The 24783-nt window shown below is 41.7% G+C and overlaps 1 protein-coding gene across 1 annotated transcript in view; it reads right to left on the reverse strand.

The window, feature by feature from the left end:
- Positions 1-24783, reverse strand: part of RAP1B (RAP1B, member of RAS oncogene family) — a 40919-nt gene that overhangs the window by 10337 nt on the left and 5799 nt on the right. Inside the window, exons 2-3 of the mRNA XM_040982042.1 lie at positions 957-1040; positions 228-296 (exon numbers count right to left, since the gene is read on the reverse strand). Coding sequence (XP_040837976.1) covers positions 228-296; positions 957-1013 — 126 coding nt within the window. The 5' untranslated portion in view covers positions 1014-1040. The remainder of the gene's footprint in view (positions 1-227; positions 297-956; positions 1041-24783) is intronic.

The following is a 24783-nucleotide window of genomic DNA, read 5'->3' on the forward strand; positions in this document are numbered from 1 at the left end:
AAAGTTCTGTTAAGAATGTCTGATCCTCCCAAACCAGTAAATATTTAACACAAAAAACAAAACAAAACAAAACAAAAAACAAAAAAACCCACAAAAACACCATAAACTTTTACCACTAAATTTACAATTATGCCTCTTTTTCCTAATTTTTTGTTTATTCAATTACAAAGGTCAAACAAGTATTTATAATCAATTTTTAAAAATTAGCTTTCTAAAGTAATATGTACCTTTCTGTAAGAATCTTCTATCGTAGGATCATACTTTTCAACAAAAATTCCTTGAACAAACTGTACAGTCTGAAAAAAATTAATATAATATTATAAGTCTAAAAAAAGGAACACATTTAAATCTTTAAATTTTAAGCTACAGTGGGCCCTCTGCATCCACAGATTCAAACAACCACAGATCACAAGTACTGGTGGAAAATCAGTGTATGTGTTGAGTATACAGGGGCTTCTTTCCATCACTTATTTCTAAATAATACAGTACAATTTACATGGCATCATATTGAATTGGTATTCTGAGTAATTCACAGATGACTTTAACATACACACTGAACATTCCTCTTGATCACTTAGAAAACAAATGAAACAACACTCATCTCACACTGTATACACTTTGATACAGTTTGATCTAAGCAATCCTGTTCTGTGCAGGTGGTTTTTCTATGTGGTTAAAGAATTGTCTTGCTAGGGAGCAACAGAAGGTCAATCTACCTTCCGTGAAGCTCTGCTAAACTCTGAACTATTCATCAAATTATTTTCCCCAAATTTCTCCTCTTCACAAATCTTTATCAACAAATTTTATCTTTGTTCTTGCTATATCATTACTTGATGCAGAAGCAGAGATGTTAAACTAGACAGCCAAATTTTGGTATTTTATTAAATAACCAAAACCTAAAACTTAACAGGAAGTAGGCTGGAGTAAAAAGTTTGGGTGTAGTGAGAATGACTTACCAGAGCAGACTTTCCAACACCTCCTGAGCCAAGAACAACCAGTTTATATTCACGCATGATGCAAACTTGTCAAAAGTTAGTATCCTGGTGTAAAGAGAAAAGATTAATTTTTTCAAGTAGCCTTTGTGTTTATGTATTTCTTATAAGGCATTCAGGCAAGTACTCTCTTTTAAAATGATTACAACACTAATATGCAAGGATATAAAATATTCATTCAATGAACAACACAGACAAAAATCCCTGCTTCATCAAAATCACGTTCTAGAAAGATGAACAGGATCTGGCAGGGTCTTCAAACAAATCCATGTGTCATTTGCTATGTGAAGTTTTATTAAAACACAGCCACACTCATTCCTTTGTAAATTGTCTAGTTTATTTGTAGATGTAGTGCAGAGTTACAGAGTGAGGGGAGAGGAAGAGAGATTTCCCATCTGCTGGTTCACTCCTCAAATGGCCAAAAGAGCCAGAGCTGGTGGTCTGAAGCTGGGAGACAGGAGCTTCTTGTGGGTCTCTCATGTGGGCAGCAGCGACCCAAGAACATCAGCCATCTTCTGTTGCTTTCCCAGACACATTTGCAGGGAGCTGGACTGGAAGTGGAGCACCTGGGACTTGAATTGGTGTTCACTGGGGATGCTGGCCCTGCAGATAGCAGCTTAATTCACCATGCCACAATGTTGGCCCCAGGTTTTATAAAATCTCAATCATGGTAACTACAAGATGCTCCAAGCAAATTTCATCAATTGTTAACAATCTGAATTTGCCTTGGTGAACATGACTCTGCAAATTCACCAACTAGTGATGGCTCCTGACTTCTAAGTCAGTCAATCAAGAACTGACTCATTGACCTGGTATGGTAACTTAGCGGCTAAAGTCCTTGCATACACCAGGAGCCCATATGGGTGCTAGTTCTAATCCCAGCAGCCCTGCTTCCCATCCAGCTCCCTGTTTGTGGCCTGGGAAAGCAGTCAAGATGGCCCAAGAACTTGGGACCCTTTAAGATTTATTTATTTTGGGCCCAGCGGCATGGCCTAGCGGCTAAAGTCCTCGCCTTGAATGTGCCAGGATCCCATATGGGCGCCGGTTCTAATCCCGGCAGCCTCACTTCCCATCCAGCTCCCTGCTTGTGGCCTGGGAAAGCAGTCGAGGACGGCCCAAAGCCTTGGGACCCTGCACCTCCATGGGAGACCCGGAAGAGGCTCTGGGTTCCCGGCTTTTCAATGAATGGATGATCTTTCTCTCTATCATTCCTCCCCTCTGTATATTCAATAAATCTTTTAAAAAGAATTGACTCATTTTAACATGTACAATTCTGAATACTGAACATCAACAACTTTTTTTTCACAATTTCTTGTGCTTTTGCGAGTACATGAGTCTCTGAAATTCATGATTTCCAAGAAACCTACAAGTGTCCTCTCCTTAGGGGACGCACTTTCTGACACAGACAGCTTTTATCTTAAATAATCAATAACTTCAGCTTAGTGCTTTTTTTGTTTCAAATACTGAATGTCATTTCTTATCCTTGAAGCTGATGTAAGATTCTCATTTGGCATCATTCCTCAAAAGTACAAAGAATGACTCCTTGTATACAATTTGTCAATCTTACCATTATGGGAGCTCCACTTTGGCCCCTTAAGCTCATACCACTGAATTAATTTTATCTTTAGTTCTGTAAACAAGTAGGTCTTTTATATAAAGCAATTACGATTTTTTATTTTGGCTTGTACTATTTGGTAAGTTATTCCTGTCATCAGTTTAGTTCTTCAGCTACTTGTTTAACTTCTGCTTCTGTATTTCTGAAAAGTTCTGTCTGAAAAGTGTATTGCTTTGTCCTGTGAGTAAGGGAACGGTCTCTAGAAATGGATGGAAACACAGATCTGAGAATTCTCCAATTCAATTCAAGCTGACCCCCAAACATATCAGGCTGAAGAGGAGTAGAGCCACACCCCAGTCCAGGAGGCAGCAGCAGATGGCTCAGGTTGTGGGTCTCTGTCATGCATCACAGGGGTCTGGACTAAGTTCCTGGGCTCCTGGCTTCAACTTAGCCTACCCTGGCTACTGTGGGCACTCAGGGAGTGAAGCTGAAGACTGGAGCTCAAGAAAAATTGAGTTGGCATATGGCAATACCCAATGAAGCGACAACATAGAACTAAGGATTTAGCACTTCAACCCAAGACAAAGTTCCCACATGTCTCTGACCATTTATCCCCAAGATCCCTTTTTCAAGTGTAGATCTTTTCTCCTGAAGATTTTATTTATTTGAAAGGTTGAGGTGACACAGAGAGGGGCAGACAGACACAGTCCCTCTACAAATGCCCACATCAGCCAGGGCTAGTGCAGGCTAAAGCTAGGAGCCAGGGACTCCATCTGGATCAGCCATACAGGTGGCAGGACATCAAGCCTGTGGGCTCCCAGGTACATGAGCAGGAAGCTGAATTACTGCGTGCCCCAGGCAATGGCTTAATCCGTATTGCCCCGACACCCACCCCAGCGATCATTCTCATGGTTTACATGGTCTAAGCCACACTACTTGCTGTAAAAACAACTTGGCATCTTTTAAGAACATTCAATACAAACTAAGCTTTCAGATTGACAAACGACAAAAACTGTGACTTAAACAACTAAATTCAACCTGTGAAATGTCATGATTAACGTTTTAAAGGGAATTTAAGAAATTACGGGACAAAAACCATCAATAATCAACTTCTTCACATGGCTTTCTAGGGCCTCATTTTAACTGTCTACATAGTCCTTGTTAGTCCTTCCTTTCAAACAGTCTGAACTCCACCCTCTATAGGAATCACATCTTCTCCAGTGTCTATGTAACCATTCTGTTCTCTTTTTCTTCACCTGTGAATTAACTCCTGCTCTTGGTGGTTTCTTAAGAAAGAAACAATCGCATGATAATACCTCCTTTAAATTACCACAGAAGGGACAGAAGTTGTATTTAAAATCTGATTTAGTATATACTTCAGGGATACACTTAAGGACTTATTTAAGTTCAGGAAAACTGACCAATCTGATACAAAATTCAGAGTTATTAGACCTCCAGCATATAGAAAACAGCTCAAGCCAGAGGATAGCAAAAATAAAGCATTTAAATGATCTAGGTGAGGCGTTTGGTCAGGAGTAGAAGCGCCACGTGGCTTCCTGTACCAGATTCCATCTTCCCTAACACATACCTAGGGGGCAGCAGGAAACGGCCTAAAATGGGAGATCCACAGAGTTCTTTGTTCCTGGCTTCTGCCTAGCCCAGGCCTCACTGCTGCTGTTATTTGGGGAGTGAACTAGTGGGAGATTTTGTTGTCTGTTCCTTTCTGCATTTCAAATAAAATAAATAGGGCCAGGAGCAATAGCCTAGTGGCTAAAGTCCTCGCCCAGAAAGTGCCGGGATCCCATAGGGTGCCATTTTTAATCCCCGCAGCCCCACTTCCCATCCAGCTCCCGGCTTGTGGCCTGGGAAAGCAGTCGAGGACAGCCCAAAGCTTTGGGACCCTGCACCCGCGTGGGAGACCTGGAAGAAGCTCCTGGCTTCAGATAGGCTCAGCTCCAGCTGCTGTGGCTGATTGGGGAGTGACTCATTGGACAGAAGATCTTCCCTCTGTATATCTGCCTTTCCAATAAAAATAAATACATATTTCAAATAAATAAATAAAAATTTAAAAAGTGATTTAAGAGAATAAGCACGGCGGTAGATCAGGTCAGGCTGGTGTTCCGTATGAGCCGCACACAGTCAGAATCCTGGCTGTGCCTTTTCCTGGTCCAGCTCCCTACTGATGTGTCTGGGAAGGCAGCATAGCATGGCTCAAGTACCTGAATCTGAATTAATCAGCAAATACAATTATCTGCATTAAACTTCATATTATCTAATGAAGGACACCTAGATCTTCATTTTCCTTGGGTCATCAGGAAAGAATGTAGTTTATATCCAAAATGAATTTCGGAATGGTTTTATCAGCACCACTATCATTTGCTCTTCTTTATCAGTAAAAAAAAGTGTAGCTTCTCCATCTAACCAGGCACTCACACAATTACAAATATGACAAAATTAGTCATGTTGCCTTTCTAAAAATTCCTGCTTACAGTTGAGGAAAACTAAAATTTTAAAGATTTATTTTATCCTTTTCTTATTGGAAAGGCAGATATACAGAGAGAAGGAGAGACAGAAAAATCTGTTACTTTCCAAGTGGCCACAACCACCAGAACTGAGCCGATCTGAAGCCAGCAGCCAGGAACTTCTTCTGGGTCTCTCATTTGCGCGCAGGGTCCCAAGGCTTTGGGCCATCCATCTTCCATTACTTTCCCAGGCCATATGCAGGGAGTTGGATGGGAAGTGGAGCAGCTGGGATATGAACAGGTACCCTTGTAGGACACCTGGCACATGCAAGGTGAGGACTTTAGCTATTAAGCTATTGCACTGGACCCGAAAATTAATAAAACAAGTAAACAACAAACAACCCAAAAGTATCAAAATACAGTAAATTCCATTAAAAATTCCACCTACCCTAACATATTAAATACATAAATATTTGTTATTTTTAAATAAAACTGATTTTGGCTAATTTTTAGCACTATTTCTTAAGATGGGTTATTTATGCAGATCACCTACAATTTATATAACCAACATGATCAATTAAAGTAACTGACAGCTCTTTCACTTTGCTATTACTTCTTTTTGTTTTTTTAAAGATTGATTTATTTTTTATTACAAAGTCAGATATACAGAGAGGAAGAGAGACAGAGGAGAAGATCTTCCGTTCGATGATTCACTCCCCAAGTGACTGCAACGGCTGGTGCTGTGCCAATCCGAAGCCGGGAACCAGGAACCTCTCTCTTCCAGGTCTCCCACACAGGTGCAGGGTCCCAAGCTTTGGGCTGTCCTCGACTGCTTTCCCAGGCCACAAGCAGAGAGCTGGATGGGAAGTGAGGCTGCCGGGATTAGAACTGGCGCCTGTCTGCGATACTGGTGCGGTCAAGGTATGGACTTTAGCCGCTAGGCCACTGTGCCAGGCCCTTGCTATTACTTCCTGCAAGGTATCTGGGTGCTGGGTCTGGCACTGTGTTGTAGCACATAAAGCTACTGACTTGCCTCTGGCATCCCATGTGGGTTCTGGTCTGTGTCCCAGCTGCTCTGTGTCTGATGCAGGTCTCTGCTCATGGCCCGGGAGAAGCAGAGGAAGATGGACTGAGTGTTTGTGACCCCCTCATTCATGTGGGAAACACAGATGAAACTCTTAGGTCCTTACTTCGACCTCACCAGTATTGGAAGATTACATGTCTGTGTTTACCCTTTCAAATAAAGAAACAAATCTTAAACAAACCAAAACCAGGCTAGCATATCCAACTCTTTGAAAGTTGTATGCTGGTAATTTATGCCAACATGGTGGCATAAATTAATCCTCTGCCCTGTAGTACTAGCATCTCACATGGGAGCCATTTGGGGTCTTGGCTTGCCCTATTTCTGATCAAACTTCCTGCTAATGATCTGGGAAAGCCATGGAGGACAGCCCAAGGCCTCAGATCCCTGTACCCATAGGGAAGACCTGGATGAAGCTCCTGGCTCCTAGTTTTATACTGGTCCAGCTCTGGCTGTCGTGACCATCTGGGGAGTGGCTCACTGGATGGGAGATCTCTGTCTCTTACACTCGCTACAACTCTGCCATCAGTAAAATATTTTTTTTAAAAAAAGTTGTTTGCTTACTACTTCTACAACTGCGCCCACCCTCTCTGCAATGACTGTCAGGGTTGCTCCAGAGCCTCCCTCCACACACACACACACATTAGAATAGACAAACAGAGAACAAGGAAAGCTTGGTCAGCATGGACTCACACATACCTTACTAGGTAGGACACAGAGCAAGTGCTCCTCACCAAGGTACCGAAGATTTCTCTGCACACCCTCCTATAACTGCTATGCACCTCAAGTGTGGAAATGTCAATGTTGGGGCTTTTGATTGATTGGGTTTTTACTCTGTTGGCTCTACCTTCAGACCAGAGAAGGTCTCTCCAAAAAGTCGTTGAACTTATCTGGACAATAAGATGAGGGTCTCTATGCTTGGTATATGCTTTCAATAAAGGAATCTCAACTGAACTTGAACTGTGGTCATGCAACAAGGTGGAGGAATCCACCATGGGGGCAAGGTTATGGGAGGGGTGGTGGGAATCCCAGTACCTATAAAACTGGCGCAAGTGGTTAAAGGTCCTCGCCTTGCACACCCGGGATCCCATATGGGCGCCGGTTCTAATCCCGGCAGCCCCGCTTCCCTTCCAGCTCCCTGCCTGTGGCCTGGGAAAGCAGTCGAGGACGGCCCAAAGCTTTGGGAACCTGCACCCGCGTGGGAGACCCGGAAGAGGCTCCTGGCTTCGGATCGGCATAGCATCGGCCCGTTGCGCTCACTTGGGGAGTGAATCATCGGATGGAAGATCTTCCTCTCTGTCTCTCCTCTCTGTATATCCGCCTTTCCAATGAAAAAATAATAAAAACAAATCTTTAAAAAAAAAAAAAAGAACCAGAGGAATGGAGCCCGCCCCCTGTCTTTTTGCCTCTCAAATAAATAAGTTTTTATTTTTTTTATTTTTTTTTTTTTATTATTTTTATTATTTTTTCATTGGAAAGGCGGATATACAGAGAGGAGAGACAGAGAGGAAGATCTTCCGTCCGATGATTCACTCCCCAAGTGAGCGCAACGGGCCGATACTATGCCGATCCGAAGCCAGGAGCCTCTTCAGGGTCTCCCACGCGGGTGCAGGGTCCCAAAGCTTTGGGCCGTCCTCGACTGCTTTCCCAGGCCACAGGCAGGGAGCTGGAAGGGAAGCGGGGCTGCCGGGATTAGAACCGGCGCCCATATGGGATCCCGGGCGTGCTAGGCCAGGACTTAGCCACTTGCGCCACCGCGCCGGGCCCAATAAATAAGTTTTTAAATCCAAAAAAAAAAGTTGTTTACTTATTACTTCTACAACTGTGTCCATTTATTTCATGTAACATAACTTTTCTTGCATTTTTTTTTCTCACCAATTTTAGTGGTTACTTAATAACAATCTCGGAACAAATCCCAGCAAAGAATCGAAAATAAAAAAAACAAAACTTCCTAGGGGCTCCTTTCAAAGTAAGTTTCTAGTTGCTGCTTCATAATTGTTTGAAATGAATATGGAGCAAAACAAAGTCATATACTGTGTTAAATTTGGTAAACTTTTTTTTGTATTTTGCCAGAAATTATTTACTGGTATTTACACTAATACAAAGAATGCTGTAATTATTTAAATTTTTTGTCAAAAAATCTAGTGAAGTTTTACTTTAAATGCATTTAGTGCATGAAGGTATTTATCAAAAACCACATGATCTAATTACTACAGAGGACTGCCCATAGCATTCTTGACAAAAATCTAAGTGGTAAATAGTATTAAGTGGTAAAGAGCCCCAACAGTAAGCATTACTGATCTAAATTTTGAGCTACAAGATTATTGTTTCAAAAATCTGAGGAAATTAGGGCCTGGTGTGGTAGCCTGGCAGCTTATGTCCTCGCCTTGCATGTGCCGGGATCACATATGGGTGCCGGTTCTAATCCCGATGGCCTCACTTCTGGTCACCTGGGGATTGAACGAGCAGATGGAAGCTCTCTCTCCCTAATGTTGTCTTTCAAAAAAAAAAAAAAAAAAAAAGACTAAATTATTCCCTTTTAAAAAACTCTTAGTTAAGTATTTAGTGTTGACATTTACAGAGCATGTATTCAAAGAAAACAAACTCTAAGGAATACCAAGGTTATTTTACTCAACATCAGTAAGTACACATCAAGAAGCTACTATATGTTAGCGGCTGTTCTAGGCAATGGGAAAAAAACAATAAACAAAAAAATCCTGTAGGGCCTGGTGCCATGGCCTAGCGGCTAACGTCCTGAATGCGCTGGGATCCCATATGAACGCTGGTTCTAATCCTGGCAGCTCCACTTCCCACCCAGCTCCCTACTTGTGGCCTGGGAAAGCAGTCAAGGATGGCCCAAAGCCTTGGGACCCTGCAGCCGTGTAGGGTCCCGGAAGAGGCTCCTGGCTTCTGATCGGCTCAGCTCCGGCCGTTGTGGATGCTTGGGGAGTGAATCATCGGACGGAAGATCTTCCTCTCTGTCTCTCCTCCTCTCTGTATATCTAATTTTCCAACACAAAAAGTAAATCTTTAAAACAATCCTGTCATCAGAATTTATAATCTAGTAGAAAACAAAGTCAGTATTAAGTGGTAAATAGTATGAAGAAAAAAATATAACAAGTTAAAATAGATTAAAAACATGGCACTAGATGGATTATTTTATATGAAATAATTATAAAGAACTCTGAAGTCAAAGTGCCATACGAATATCAGCTGAGTATCCAAACACTTCTTCTAATACACTGTTAAATTAAATCCTGTTTTTGATTCAAAAAAAAAAGATCTCACTATCATGCTTTGTAATCACCTGAAGTTAACTTTGGACTTGGGAGCTGGAAATTCACTCAGCCTATACTGCAATAACGCCTTTGAGGCCTCTTCCTCTTTTGCTGACAGCAGCAAAACTGTTTCGGCTTGCCGCAGCCCTGGCCACTGCAGCCATGTGGGGAGTGAACCCACATATCAAAGATCTCTGTGGTTGTCTCTTCCTCTTTCTGTAGCTCTTTCAAATTAAAATCAATCTTTAAAAACTGAATAGAAGTTTAAGTGCTTGAACTGGACAGTCCTTGTGGAATAGCAGGCTAAGCCTTTACTAGTTCTTGTCCCTGCTAATGCCCAGGACACCAGCAGGAGGCTGCTCAAGTACTTGGGCATCCACACTCCTGCGTGGGGCCTGCACGAAGTTCCTCTTTTGCTTGCGTCATTCCTGACCATCACACCAATGAGGGAATGAATCAGCAGATGAAGATCTTTCTGTTACTCCTTCTCTATGGGTAACTACTTCTTAAATAAATCGGTTTTAAAATTTTACTTCAGGGGGCCTGGCACAACAGCCCAATGGCTAAAATCCTTGCCTTGCATCTGCCGGAATCCCAGCTGCTCCACTTCCCTTCCAGCTCTCAGCTCGCGGCCAGGGAGGGCAGTAAAGGATGGCCCAGGGCATTGGGACCCTGCATCCACGTGAGAGACCAGGACAAAGTGCCTAGCTTCGGGAGAGCTCAGCCCTGGCTGTTGCAGCCACCTGGGGAGTGAACCAGTGGATAGAGGATCTTTCTTTCTCTCTTCTCTGTAATATCAGGTTTTCCAATTAAAAAATAATAAATCTTTAAAAATAAATTCAGGGAAGTGCCACATTCAATTAAAAAAAAAAAGGTCTGAATGTCATATTCCCTTTCCTTAACTACTGTAAAAAATATAAGGGTCAGCTTTGGTGGTAAAATTTAAAGATAATCTACTCTTTCCTTATTTCACGGTAATTATATACTAGACATTTCAGAGTCATTGTCTATCAAATAGAACACATTCTCTTTTTTATTAGAAAGATTTACAGAGAAGAGAGACAGAGAGGAAGACCTTCCATCTGCTGGTTCATTCCCCAGGTTCCAACAATGGCCAGAGCTGATGTGATCCAAAGCCAGGAGCCAGGAGCTTCTTCCAGGTCTCCCACATGTGTGCAGGGTCCCAAGGCTTTGGACTATTTTCTCCTGTCTTCCTAGGCCACAGGCAGGGAGCTGGAAGGGAAGTGGAGCAGCAGCGATACAAACTGGTGACCACATGGGATTGTGGTGCATACAAGGCAAGGTCTTTAGCCACTAGGCCACTGCACCAGGCCCAGAACACAATATAAGGTGATCTCTCCATTCATAATCTGTTTAAAAATCCTAATACTAAGTATATATTCAACCATGGTAAGATGCAAAGACCTTCCACATTTCCTTCTTTTGACATACTAATTCAAGTTGTATCATACAAAGTCTTCTAATTAATCAAAGACTAGCTCATGTACATGAGACATTCTTTCAAGAAATTTATTTCAGTCATCACCCCAAATGAGGAGACAGGCTGTGTAAGAAATTACTCATATTGATAATACAGACTAAGACTAGGTTGTAAAATACAAAATAAGACTGAATGATCATCTTTATGGGCAATAATACTGATTTCAAAGGGTTGATGGACAGATTCCTTCAATGAGAATATATATATATATATAGTTGGGACCAGCACTGTGGCCTCGTGGCTAAAGTCCTCGCCTTGAATGCACCAGGATCCCATATGGGCGCCAGTTCTAATCCCTGCGGCTTCACTCGCCATCCAGCTCCCTGCTTGTGGCCTAGGAAAGCAATCAAGGACGGCCCAAAGCCTGGGGACCCTGCACCTGTGTGGGAGACCTGGAGGAGCTCCTGGCTGCGGGCTTTGAATCAGCATACCAACTGGCCATTTCAGTCACTTGAGGAGCCAGTCAATGGACAGAAGATCTTCCTCTCTGTCTCTCCTCCTCTCTGTCTGACTATGCAAACTATGCAATATAATAATAATAATAATAATAATAATAATAATAATAAATGCACATTGCTGATAAAATTCTTAAGTTTGGATATTACCATCACTGACCAAATGCACCGTGATCTCTTTTTAATTTTGGTGCCTATTGTCTGGTTTACAAATATTTCTTGAATCTTTGACTAACTAAGGAAAGAATTATTGAGATTTCTAATGGATCATTACCCTTTCTAGATAAGCTGGCAAGGAAGTTTAGGCACTTATTGATAGACATTACACATCTCTACTGAAAAAAAAAAAAAAAACTACCCAAGTCTTGGTTTGGGTAGTGAAAAAACCATAGTTTTATGGGCGCCGGTTCTAATCCCGGCAGCCCCGCTTCCCTTCCAGCTCCCTGCTTGTGGCCTGGGAAAGCAGTCGAGGACGGCCCAAAGCTTTGGGAACCTGCACCCGCGTGGGAGACCCGGAAGAGGCTCCTGGCTTCGGATCGGCATAGTATCGGCCCGTTGCGCTCACTTGGGGAGTGAATCATCGGACGGAAGATCTTCCTCTCTGTCTCTCCTCTCTGTATATCCGCCTTTCCAATGAAAAAATAATAAAAATAAATCTTTAAAAAAAAAAAAACCATAGTTTTTATGTTATATTTTAGGCACTATATAGCCCAATAAAAAGAGGACATCCTTGAACAGAAGAATGCTAAAACCAACAATTGTGTAGCTCCAGAAACACCTGATATTTTATTTTAAAACTTTAAATTTCTTTCCATTAAAACATGTCAAGTATTTCTAAATGGCTATAGTTAAAATTTTCCAGAGTACTGATAACAAGCAGTTCTCCTAAACTCAAGTTGTTTAGCCACAACCCTCCAACCTCCTTCTTGCTATTCTGTGATCTTAAATTATAAAGAAAGGGCTAAGTAAAAGCACTTAACTACCAGTTCCTAAAGTCAAATGACATTACTTCTCCCCCTGCACACTTTCTGGAAAGAGGATATATTTGAGTTCTCCTTCCCGCCTCCAATGCCCACAGTCGAATGGTTAACACGCTTTACTGTGTTCTTTCTACTACTAAATAAAACTTATCCAGACGTCAGGAGGACTCAGTGCTAATGCCAGACAAATGAGTGACAGAATTCAAAACTCCTGTGCAGACTTAAAAATTACTCTGGACTCTCATCTTGTTCATATCAGCAGCTGATGGGTGTTTGGCATGTAAGAGTCTAATATAGAACAATATTTTGGAGAACAAAGACATTAAAATTGCACAAATCTCACTGATGACAACAGATATATAGTTATAGGTATACAGATATAGATATATAACTGAATATTATGTGACAGATTATGGTTAAACCCAAAAAGCATACATTTAAAATGAAGCTAGTTTGCCAACTAAAATATTATCCAGGTTTTAAAGATACTGATTTATTTATTATATATATAAAAGTGGGAGGCATTTCCTTTTTCCGTTTTATGCATCAATGTCTGAAATAACCAGAGCTGAGCCAGGCAGCGAGCTGTTCCATGTTCCCTTCTAAGGCCCCCTCATTAAGGAATTCTTGTGGATCAGTTTATACGAATAGAAGGCACATATCAGATTTTACCAAAAGGATGATGGCCCACAAGTTAATGTGTCACAGAAAGCATTTATTTTTGGGTGTATTTTTTATAATGTATACAGTATACACAATAAAATGTGTACATTAAAAATAAATACTTTGGAGGGGAAAAAAATGGGAGCGGCCCAAATACTACCTCACAACTTGTGGGGTCAGTGTTGGGGAAGTTGCCACCCGTGATAGCAGAATTCCATTCCAGAGTGAAGGACAGTTCTGCTTCTGTCCTTGCTCCCTGCTCACGTGCCTAGGAAGGCAGCGGATGATGGCCCAAACACTTGGGTCCCTGTCATCCAAGTGGGAGACCTGGATGGAATCCCTGCCTCCTGGCTTTGACTGTTGTGACCACTTGGGGAGTGAAAGAATGCATACAAGATCCCTATGCCACCTGCCCATTAAATAACTACATCTTAAAGAAACAACACATGAAGCAGGGAATTGGAAATTAAGTAGAAAACGGTTCAGATACCTCAAGTAGAAAAATTCCTCCCTTGCTCTTTTCACACATTAACATGGTTAGAAAAAAAAACTATTCTAATTAATCATATCTTCATTGAAACATTCAATAGTGTATTTTGATTGGCAATTTAAGGTCACCTTTTTCAGCTGTATTACTGTAGCTACATTCATTTAAGTATCTTTCCCATCTAAGCTTGTATAATAATTTATCAGTAATCTGACAAATGCAGAAGAACCAGTTTTCTTCACAGATTTCTGAGTTCGAGTTCAACTGAGTCAACTGATGAGCCAGGGAGTTAAGTAACCAGAAGCAGAGAGACCAACAATGTTTCAAGAACAGGAAAGAAACAATGTGGGCTGAAGATCACTTTTTTAGGTTCCATCAACTCCTTCCAAATGACGGATCTGTATAGAATTTCCCTCTGTTCGAGAATTCTCTGTCATGTTTTTTCATCTCATTACATCTAGCAATAATCGTATAGGCATGCATACATGCCCCAAAATCTTTTTGTCTTGCACACATGATTGAGATAACTATTTGCTATTTATCTTAGAATCTGATTTTTAAAAGGCCATACTTTGCTACATTTTAAATTGAGAAAATAAGAGAGGAAAATAATGTAATGGTTTGGAGTATTTTCTGTAGTTCCAGTTCCACTCCATGTTACATGAGTGATCTTGGTCAGGCCATTTTAGCCTCTGTGCTTCAGGGCATCATCTGGAAATGGGAGTAACAGTATCTACTCCGCCTGTTTTCCAGATTTAAATAAAGTAATTTGTGACACGTAAAATAGTACGTAATAAACAGGCAGTGAAGGTTGATTTGCTAATCTTATCTATCTAGCTGTTTTGGGAATCTGAAAACTTAAAACATCTAAGGAGTTGTCATTGACTTTTTTTTTTCTTTTTTCTTCTTTACCAAGTTTGATCCATTCTATCTTGGAATCCTCTAGTTTCTCACTTATTTTTTTAAAAGATTTGGTTATTTGAAGGACAGAGTAACAGGAGGAACAGAGAAAAAAAAAAAAGAGATCTTCCACCCACTGGCTTATTCCCTCAAAAGCTGGAATGGCTGGAACTGGACTAGTCCAAAGCCAGATATCCAGAGCTCAGGACTTGGCCCATCTTTTTGCTGTTTTTCCCAGGCACACCTGCGGGGAGCAGGGTTACAAACAGAACAGCTGGGACATGACCCAGCGCTCATATGGAATGCAGGTGCCAGAGGCATCAGCTTACTGGCTAAGCCACAGCACAGGTCCCTATCTTAGAATCTTCAGAATCAACTCCACTCGCTCCACTATCTTACAAGGATCCTTCCTATTTCTCAATTAGGAAGAAGTATAGAGGAATCAAATATAAAATGGAAACATAAATTTATAATACACCTAAATTTCAATGAGCAAATAAGGGATGTTCATTTTAATTAGGACAGAGGTAGGAATCTGACAAATGTGAGGGAAAAAATATAACTCTGCTTTAGTGGGCTTTATAGCCTAGAAGACTGTGTACTCCACATTATTTTAGGGTCTCCTCTAAAGTTAAGTTAAAATTTAGCCATTACAAAACAGAACCCCCCTCCCCCCCACACACACAATGTGTAGTGTAGTAAGTTAAACCTCTGTATGCAGTGTCTGCAATCCACACAGGAACTGGTTCTTTTCCCAGCTGCTCCTATTCAGCTTATGGCTTGAGGAAGCAGCAGTGAAAGGCATCAGTCCTTAGGACCCTGTACCCACAAAAAAGACCCTGAAGAAACTCCTGGTTTTGGATTGGCTTGGCTCTAGCCGTTGTGGCCATTTTGGGAGTGAACCAAAATATCTTGTCTCCTCTTCTCTCTGCAACTCTGCCCTTCAAATAAAAATAAAATAAATCTTTTTAAAAAAACAGAGTGAGCTGATTCTTTAATACCTCTTTGGTATAATGTATTGATATTTTAAATTGTTGATTTTGTTACAAAAAACACCAAAAACCAGAATCATATGCACATCACAGTATATGTGTATGTCCCAAAACAACTTACATCCTAAGGCTTAACTGCAGATAAATTCTGTAAGAATTTTTGTCACTTTATCCTCAAAAACCTACGGATGAGTTTTGTAATTTATACGACAAGCACACAAAAGCCAGTTCTACCAAAGGAATGATCAGTCACAGACTATCCTAGACATTCTAGAAACAATCTCTAACCAACTCTAAAGATAATTCAGACAGAATTTTCAGGTTTCCTCAGACTTCACTACAGCCAATAAATAACAAATAAAGCATAAATTACTTAAAATATTATGCATTTGTTAGTAAAAAGTTTTAAGTATTGCTTTCTAAAGATACATATCATACAAATAAATCCCCAAGTGCACCCCTGAGTTTTCAATTGAACATCAAGAATGTGTGAGAAACTTAAATAAAAGGCCACATGCTCTCAACACACCCACCCAACAAGCACACACCTAGTGACTCAATATTCAATACACTTTTAAAAAAGACTGAAATTGCCAAATCAAAGATGTTACAGTATTCCAATTAGAAAAAAACATACCAAAAAAAGTGAGAGCAATGACATAAAAGGCTGTTATGTCATGGAACATAATTAAGACTATGGCAGAAAGCACAGTATGACTGGATACCAGGGCAAAGCGGAATAGGAACCAAAACCAGCAGGTCAGTCTATAGTCAAAATCTCAGTACTGGTTTTGACTTGGTAAATAACACTGGGCATTTTTTTTTAAAGATTTATTTATTTATTGGAAAGGCAGATATACAGAGAGGAAGATCTTCCATCCTGTCTCTCCTCCTCTCTGTACATCTGCCTTTCCAATAAAAATAAATAAATCGGGCCCGGCGCGGTGGCGCAAGTGGTTAAGTCCTCGCCTTGCACGCCCGGGATCCCATATGGGCGCCGGTTCTAGTCCCGGCAGCCCCGCTTCCCTTCCAGCTCCCTGCCTGTGGCCTGGGAAAGCAGCCGAGGACGGCCCAAGGCTTTGGGAACCTGCACCCGCGTGGGAGACCCGGAAGAGGCTCCTGGCTTCGGATCGGCATAGTATCGACCCGTTGCGGCTCACTTGGGGAGTGAATCATCGGACGGAAGATCTTCCTCTCTGTATCTCCTCTCTGTATATCCACCTTTCCAATAAAAAATAATAAAAATAAATCTTTAAAAAAAAAAAAAAATCTTAACAAACAAAAAAAACCCCTGCTGAAACGGACATAAGGGTAGCCAGAACAACTGATAATTTCAGCTTTGGCTAACACCACTCCACGGACACTAAGCGATTATTATGTACTGCCAATGTAGATATCTGATGCACACATCTTAGGCTCCCTATTTTTAAAAGGATGCTAACTCATCACTTCAAACTGAACATGCGCCTGCTTATAGTTTCACGATTTTTTTTAAAGATTTATTTGCAGGTCTAAATGAGAGAGAAGGGAAAACAGAGTTCAATGTGCTTGTTCACTCCTCCAGTGCCTTTCCGTGAGAACTGGCAGGAAGCTGGAGCTGGAGCTGAACCCAAGATCCCAGACTGGTGCTCGGATACGTGGACACTGGTGTTACAAGCTGTGTTTTAGCCCACAAACCAGGCTCCTCACATGCATGAACAGATTACAGCAGATACACAAAGACTTTCCCCCCAACAAACTGCTTTGGGTATCCTGAGGTTCATTAAAAAGGTTAAAGTTTAGATACCTCATGGAACAGAACCTAGGTATAATACTCAATGCTACATAAGCAGCACTTTTAACTCAGGTCTTCGAATACAGGAGACACTTATTTGTCAGTTTATTAACCTACAGCGGGTTGGCAAATCACAGCTCAAGCCAGCAGATCCAAGTTTGTTTTTTTGTTCATAAATAGTTTTTCTGGAACATAGCTATGAAGCTATGATAATAATCTTACTGGAATGCAGCCATGCCTATTTACAGCCTTGTTCATTACGTACTGTCCATGGCTGCCTCCAGGCTGCAATGGCAGAGCAGAACTGCTATGACAGAGACTGTGGTAAATTACAACACTGGGCATCAGCAAAGCCTAAAATGATTTTTCTGGCCTTGTCCAGAAAGAATCTGCCAACATCTGCTCTACAGATGAGTGTCTGGAAGAGACACAGAAGGATAGATTTTGCCTATTAGTTGCAAAGAAAATGAGTTTTAGCTCAAATACCAACTTAAAATACTAATTGCTACTTGTAGTTGAGTGCTGCGTTGAGAATACTCGGACAGCAATTCAGATTCAGATATTCAAAGGGAAAGAGTACAGTTTCCAATTAGGGTTTTGACTTTGGGAACATGTGAATACCTCCGCTATGCAATACTTCAAATATCTAGCACTTCTATCTAATAGCTTTACAGGTGAATTAAAATATCTACATAACAGATGCCAAGAAACCAAGCCAAAAGACATGACGAGAATTTCTGAGGATGACCTAAGTGAATGAATGCTACAGACTGGCTGTCAAAAACAACCATTTTGGTTTTGGACTAGTTAGTCTCATTCATTTTTACAACATTCTTTCAAAACTTGAAATACCAAGAACATTACTTAGTCAACACATTCAATGTTGTTTATTTTTAGATTCAGGGCCAACCTCCACTGCCTTTCTAGGACACAGGCAGAGAGCTAGATGGGAAGTGGAACAGCCAGGACACGAACCGGACCCATATGGGATCCTGGCACGTGCAAGGCAAGGACTTTAGCCATTAGGCTACTACACTGAGCCCTCTAAAAAATTCTAATACTTTTCCTCCTAAGATCCCAACACCTATATCCCATAGCAAAGAAAGACCAAGGTCTACTAGAAAGCATTTATCTCTATCTTTTGGCCTGCAAACAGACTTTACCTAATTGAACACAGAGAAGGAGGGCCTGTATTGCTCCTCAGAGCTCTAGACCAGAGTCTTCAGTAACTCAAGTCAACTGCCAATGATGTCACAGAAAGAGATATCGCTTCCAGAAGGATGCTTTTTTCCTAATTAAAGATTTTATTTTTATTTGAAAGGCAGTTAGAGAGAAGACAAGAAGAGCCTCTATCTACTGGTTCATCCCTCCGAAACACCTAAAAGGGCTGGTACAGGGCTGGTCCGACGCTAGGAGCCAGGAGCTTTTTCCATGTCTTCCACACGGGTTCAGGGGTACATGGACCTGAGCTACCCTCCACTGCTTTCCCAAGCTTTACACAGGGAGCTGAATTAGAAGTAGAGCAGCTGGGACACATCCAAATAGCATGCCAGTGCCATAGGCTGAGGATTATCCTGTCATGTGACAGCACTAGCCTCCAAAAGGATAGTCTTTACTGGGGAAAAAGTGGCTATCCAAGATGGGTTTCTATTTCCAGAACTTAATGCTACCAAAGACATTCAAGTGTTTGCTGAACTAAACAGCCACATCAAAGATATATCATCATTAGTTAGGAAAAGGTTTGTCTGCAAATGGTTCAAGCAAATATACTAAGTACAAATTATGAGCTTTTGGGGCAGAGGTGCAAGAAGTCAGAAGTGGGTCTGGTGCAGTGGCCTAGCTGCTAAAGTCCATGCCTTGAACGCTCCAGGATCCCATATGGGCACCAGTTCTAATCTCGGTGGCCCCGCTTCCCATCCAGTTCCCTGGTTTGTGGCCTGGGAAAGTGGTCGAGTACAGCCCAAAGCCTTGGGACCCTGCACCCATGTGGGAGACGTGGAGGAAGTTCCTGGCTCCGAGCTTCAGCGCAGCTCCAGCCTTTGCGGTCACTTGGGGAGTGAATTGTTGGATGGAAGATCTTCCCCTCTGTCTCTCCACCTGTCTGTATATCTGATTTTGCAATAAAAATAAAATAAATCTTAAAAAGAAAAAAGTCAGAAATGGGGTGTTTTTGTGCTAGAAGATAAATTAATTTTACAATTAACCTCTTAACTAAGATTCAATGTCTAGCATAATATGACTTTTCTGAAGTGTATTTGAACCCAGAGCAGGAGGTCCGTGGGGGTTTGAGCAGATATGTGCTTCCATCTGCTGATTCACTCCCCAAATGCCTGCCAACAGCTGGAACTGGGCTGAAACCAGAAAAAGGGAGCTCCATTAGGGTTTCCCTGTGGGTGGCAGGGACCTCAACTCTGCTTGCCTGTTTAGCAGACAGGCGGAGCAGCAGCCTGGATCAGATATCACATCCTGATATTCCCAAGGATGAAACTGCCAAGTACCTTTAGTTTCCAGCTTCTCAATCAGCATCAACCACCAGGTCAAATGCTCGTCCCTTTAACAAAGATCTAAACAGTTAACACCAGCAACTTATCTAGCCATATTAACTTGTGTAGCTAACTGCTATATAATACTATTTTTTGACAAACAGTTCTTCATTTTATAATATAAAATCTTTATTCAAAGATGTGATTAGTATCCAGTAAAATAAGGCCACTTGGGAAAATAAAAGGCATGCCACACTTCACTAGAAGCCATTTAAACGCTTACATATGGCTTTCACATATGAATAGCACATAATTACTTACTTGCATAATTACTAGGTCAGTAAGTACTTTTTCTTTTTTAAAGGTAGCTTCTGAATATTTGTCTTGGCAACTCTACCAGAGAACTCAGTATCCAGAAACCATCTTATGCATACAAGCTTAAATTCTTGAACACCAGTATACATGCACCAAAAAAATGGAAAAAGGCAATGAAAACTGAAAGTTGAGTATTAATTAGGCTGCTACATAAACAGTACAGGGGGACATGGAATACAGAAAAACAGACAGGAACTTCCTGTCATCAATTCTGAGTTTCCAAGCAGCCTATTTCGATACTTATGGAGGATGAAGAAAATTCATAGAAAATGGAATAAAAAAGACTGAATTTTGTACAAGAAATTTTAAAATCCAAGCATAAGTATTTCTTTGCATTAAGGGTTTTTAAATCGAGACTTCATTAGTCCTACACTCTAACACTGCTCACCTGCTCCTGGAGGCGCACTTTACTATTGCACGCATTCTACAGTCTCAGTTCTTAGAAACCTCAACTGGGAGACAAACTGCATAAAAGATTTTAAATCCTTAAAATACATATATGAGCATTCGGAAAATACATATATGAGCAATACGGAAAATTTTCCATGATTTTTTTAAATTTGAAAGGCAAAGAGAGGACAGAATTCTCCACATGATGCAGATTATACGTCATTTTGATTGTCTTTTCTAACCGGTAGACTAAAATCTTCCATTTCTTCCTCTCACTGTCTAAGCACTCATCAATCATTGGGATATTTTGAATGTTATATACATTTCATATTAACTTTGTGTATCTATGACGAAAATCTGTACATAATTACTCAATTTAATCTTAATATACAGTAACTGAGAATAATTAGCTCTCAATAATATGTAGTCAAGATGAACTCGTCCCCAAGGGACAGATGTCCTAAATAAGAAACGAAGAATTATAGTTGAACACAGACATAGCATTTCAAAAATTAGCGTTGAAGTAGCTTATGATGAGAACAGATAATGACATATATTGCAAACTTTACATATTTCTTTCAATTAAATTTTTTCTAAGTGTCAATTACTTAACCATTTGAGTTAGTGGTAGCAAATGACAGTATTCCTGTCCTCCTAAAAACTGGCTAGAAGGAAAAAAGATGTAAGCAAATGGACAAATATAATTACTGATTATGCTAACAATTAGATCTAATGTTGAGCAAGAAGCAAGCACTGGTAAAGGGCTTGTTGGGTCAACATCAGGAAGTATAACCCCAGTAGACAGCTGCCTAGACTGTCTGGTACCTAGGCAAGTGCTGGGAGAAAAGTGGCTAATAGATGCCGGGCATCCTGGGCCCGGCTAACACCAAATCTATGTTAATTATGCCAGTGTGCCAACATAGCTGCCTTTTTTTCTTCTTTTCCCCTTTCTAAAAGATATGCGGGAAAGTTAGGGAATGCAGTGCTGAGACACACCGCCCTGTCCCCCAGGCACACTGTGTGCCACTGGGGACTAGTGGGGCTGTAGATTGTCCAGAAAAAGGGGTCTGGGAAAGTGTTGGAATGGGGGCCACTGAGGGCATTTAAAGGGGAGGAGTGACTTTTAAGGCTTCTACCAGTTGGGACACTACACTCACAGGTAGGCGAGGTAACTGAGGCTGGGTAGTTTAGAAGGAGGGAACCAGAGGGCAGGCTGAGGCACCTGCCCATGTGGGAGAACTGGGTTGTGCCTTAAGTAGCATCATCAGCACTCGAAAGCCATGGCTGAGGGTCATGCCTGGCTGGGTTAGGCTGCAACGCCTGCTTGGAAGTGCCGGGACTGGATGTAGGTCTTGCAAGGCTGGACTGCTGTTCGCCTGGAAAGTACAAGCCATGGCAGAGGAACTGTGGGCACTCCCCTGCTAGGTTACACCTCTTGTTGGTTACCATGAGAAGCAGCGCTGGGTCAGGCTCAGCTAAACCACAGCACCCATGGATAAGGATATGGGACAGACCGGGCTAGGCCATACCACATGGGATTGGGGGCAGGCCTGGTGGGGGTTATTGAAGGCCACCTAGACTAGGCTGCAGCACCAGTTGGTGTCTGTGAAGACAGGATCTGTGGCGGGCTAGGCTGGGCTGGGTTGCAGCACTGGTCGGGTCAAAGGAGTTGGGGCTGGGGGCAGAACTGATTTGGCAGCTGCATCCACCAGTATATGCACTGGCTGGTGCAAGTGACACACCAAATCTGATCCTGTACTGGCTGGAGAACACAGGAGTTAAGTCTGAGGTCACCCCAGGGGAGGTCTCTTGAGGGCTCTCCAATTAGATTCTTGGACTCAAACCCTGCCACAGAGGAAATCAAAGGATGCGTAGTCTGACCTTGGAGAGAATGTATCAGGACTGGGCCTCCTCAGTCGCTGATGCCTGTGTGGTGGACAGCATGTCCAGATGCACAAGGGAGCAGCACAGCTAGCTCATCTAGGACAGCCTTGTTAAAGGATGTAAAGTAGATAAGGTTGGACAATTCTGCCCACGCTTTGCAGCAAGTTCCTGGGTCTGTGGATGTACTAAGGTAACTTGGTCAATCAACAGATCTTGAAAGATGTTTTTAACCCTGGTTCAATGAAGCTGACAACTTCTCAGAACTATCAAAACCACTCTAGCAACAACGCTGGAACACTCTTCCCCACATCAGGGTCTTCTAAGGTGTCCTAAATGACTGTCCTGGATCCCACCTCTTCCTTTCCTCTGCAGACACAGGAGGGAAAGAAAAAAAAGAACTAAAACATTTGTCCCACCCACCTTCCTTCATACCTCAACCCTCCCTGCCCTAATCAGAGACCCACATGGGTGTGTACTCAACTATGTAAACAATGTTAAAAATAAAAAATATTTTAAAAATTAGAAAGCAGTACAGTGTGCTCAGAGCTTAGTAACAATGGAAAGGAGGTAAAGCTGTTAAATAAGTATGAACTGGATTAGACTGGATTTTGCAGGCCACGAAAAGGAACTGGCTTTTATTTTAAGCCACTGGGGGAAGACTGGGACCAGAGGGTATACACAAGCTGATTTATATTTTTAAAAAGTTATTGTTGGGTCAGGTGCAGTGGCCTAGCAGCTTAAGTCCTTGCCTTGAACGCACTGGGATCCCACATGAGCACCGGTTCTAAGCCTGACAGCATGCTTCCCACCCAGCTCCCTGCTTGTGGCCTGGGAAAGCAGTTGAGGACAGCCCAAGGCCTTAGGACCCTGCACCCACATGGGAGACCTAGGCGAAGCTCCTGGCTCCTGGTTTTGGATTGGCTCAGCTCCAACTATTGCGGCCCCTTGGGGAGTGAATCATCAGACGGAAGATTTTTCTCTTTGTCTCTCCTCCTCTCTGTATATCTGACTTTGCAACAAAAATAAAATATTTCTTAAAAAGTTACTGTCTTCTGCGTAAAGACTGACATGAAGGAAAAAATTGAAACAAGTCGGAAAGCTCCTACTGGAGTTAAGACCAAGATGGCTGTGGCTTAAACAAGGGCAGTGTTACACAAATACAGATTAGAGAGCTCAAGCAGATCTTAACAGCTATTTAGTCAAACTCTTCCTAGATACTGATTAAGACTCTGAGGAGTTTACTGGTGCATGGTTTCACAGCTAGTACCAGCCAAAGCACCGAAACTTGATTCACCCAAGTCAACGATCACTACTAAGCCACATGTAGTCCGACAACAGGGCAAAATCAAATACCAGTCACCTCCTTAGCAAGGTGCACAACTTCTCAGATTCAGTGTCATGGCCAAAGGAATCAGCTAAAACTTTCAAGGATGATGAAATCATGCCCTCTTCAGGGACTTGCAGGTTTAGACAAAAGTCTGTAAGGGTCTGCCGGGGAGTAACCATGCACAAGTGTTCAAAATTCTTGGTAATAAGCATTAAGATCATAATCTCTAGGCAACAGATAATGACAAGTACTTCTGCACAGGCCCTCCTGGCAGGTGAGACCCATCACTGGTGTTTAACCCCAACTATAAAGCGTGTTTCTGAGAGGTGAGCCTGCTCGCTGCAGTGAGAGCCTCTTCCTCATCATCCGCACCCTCCTTGCCTTTTTGTTTCCTGCTCTTTCACCTCTTTATTGCCTATCATCACCACCATCACTTTACTATAAACAAGGTGCTATGAGTTCGCAAGCCTTGTTTTACTTTTCTTTGTTGCAAGAATGAAGATAACACGCTCCTGGAAGAAATCAAACACAAGTATATAAAAAAAGCTAAAATGGAAGGAATTTCATGCATTCCCCTCTCCCCAGCAACTAGCAATCAAAGCCTACACTAGCAATGGCCAGTGGCAACCTTGTGACTAATATGATGTCCTGGACACACACCTCAGTATGCTTTCCAGCTCAGACCCAATAAAACAGCTGACTAGTTAATTATTTAATACAGGGAGCACTAAAGCCTTCTATTAAACTCCCCCTTATTGTGGGATTAGCTCACGCAAGTAGGAATTCTGCAATGCTTAATCCTCAAAGCGAGCATTTTCAATTGACTCCTTCTTTAAACCTCTCCACATCCCTTCTTCCTCTGAGGTCAACGCTGTTCTTGCCAACAGTAATGTTTAAGCTCAATATTCTTTCTCCACAAACACCCATTTTATTATTCCTCTGAAAAACAACTGGTACTAAATTTCTACCTGATCCAAACATAGGTTAGCTTAGAAATTCTTTCACATCTGGAGCTTTCTTTGTGACCAAAGTTTCATAATGTTATTTAACAAAGATTGCTACAATCATTTGTAAATAAACATGACAAAGTACTCTCCCCAAAGGTAAAAACAGGATCATTCCAGAAGTGTTTCTGAGCACCTAATTAAGGCAGGCAACACATCAAATGGTTCAAGTCCTTGCATCCAGTACCGCATGGGAGATC

This window comes from Ochotona curzoniae, unplaced genomic scaffold, assembly GCF_017591425.1.
Source record: "Ochotona curzoniae isolate NIBS_2020 unplaced genomic scaffold, NIBS_Ocur_1.0 contig_1014, whole genome shotgun sequence".
Taxonomy (NCBI): domain Eukaryota; kingdom Metazoa; phylum Chordata; class Mammalia; order Lagomorpha; family Ochotonidae; genus Ochotona; species Ochotona curzoniae.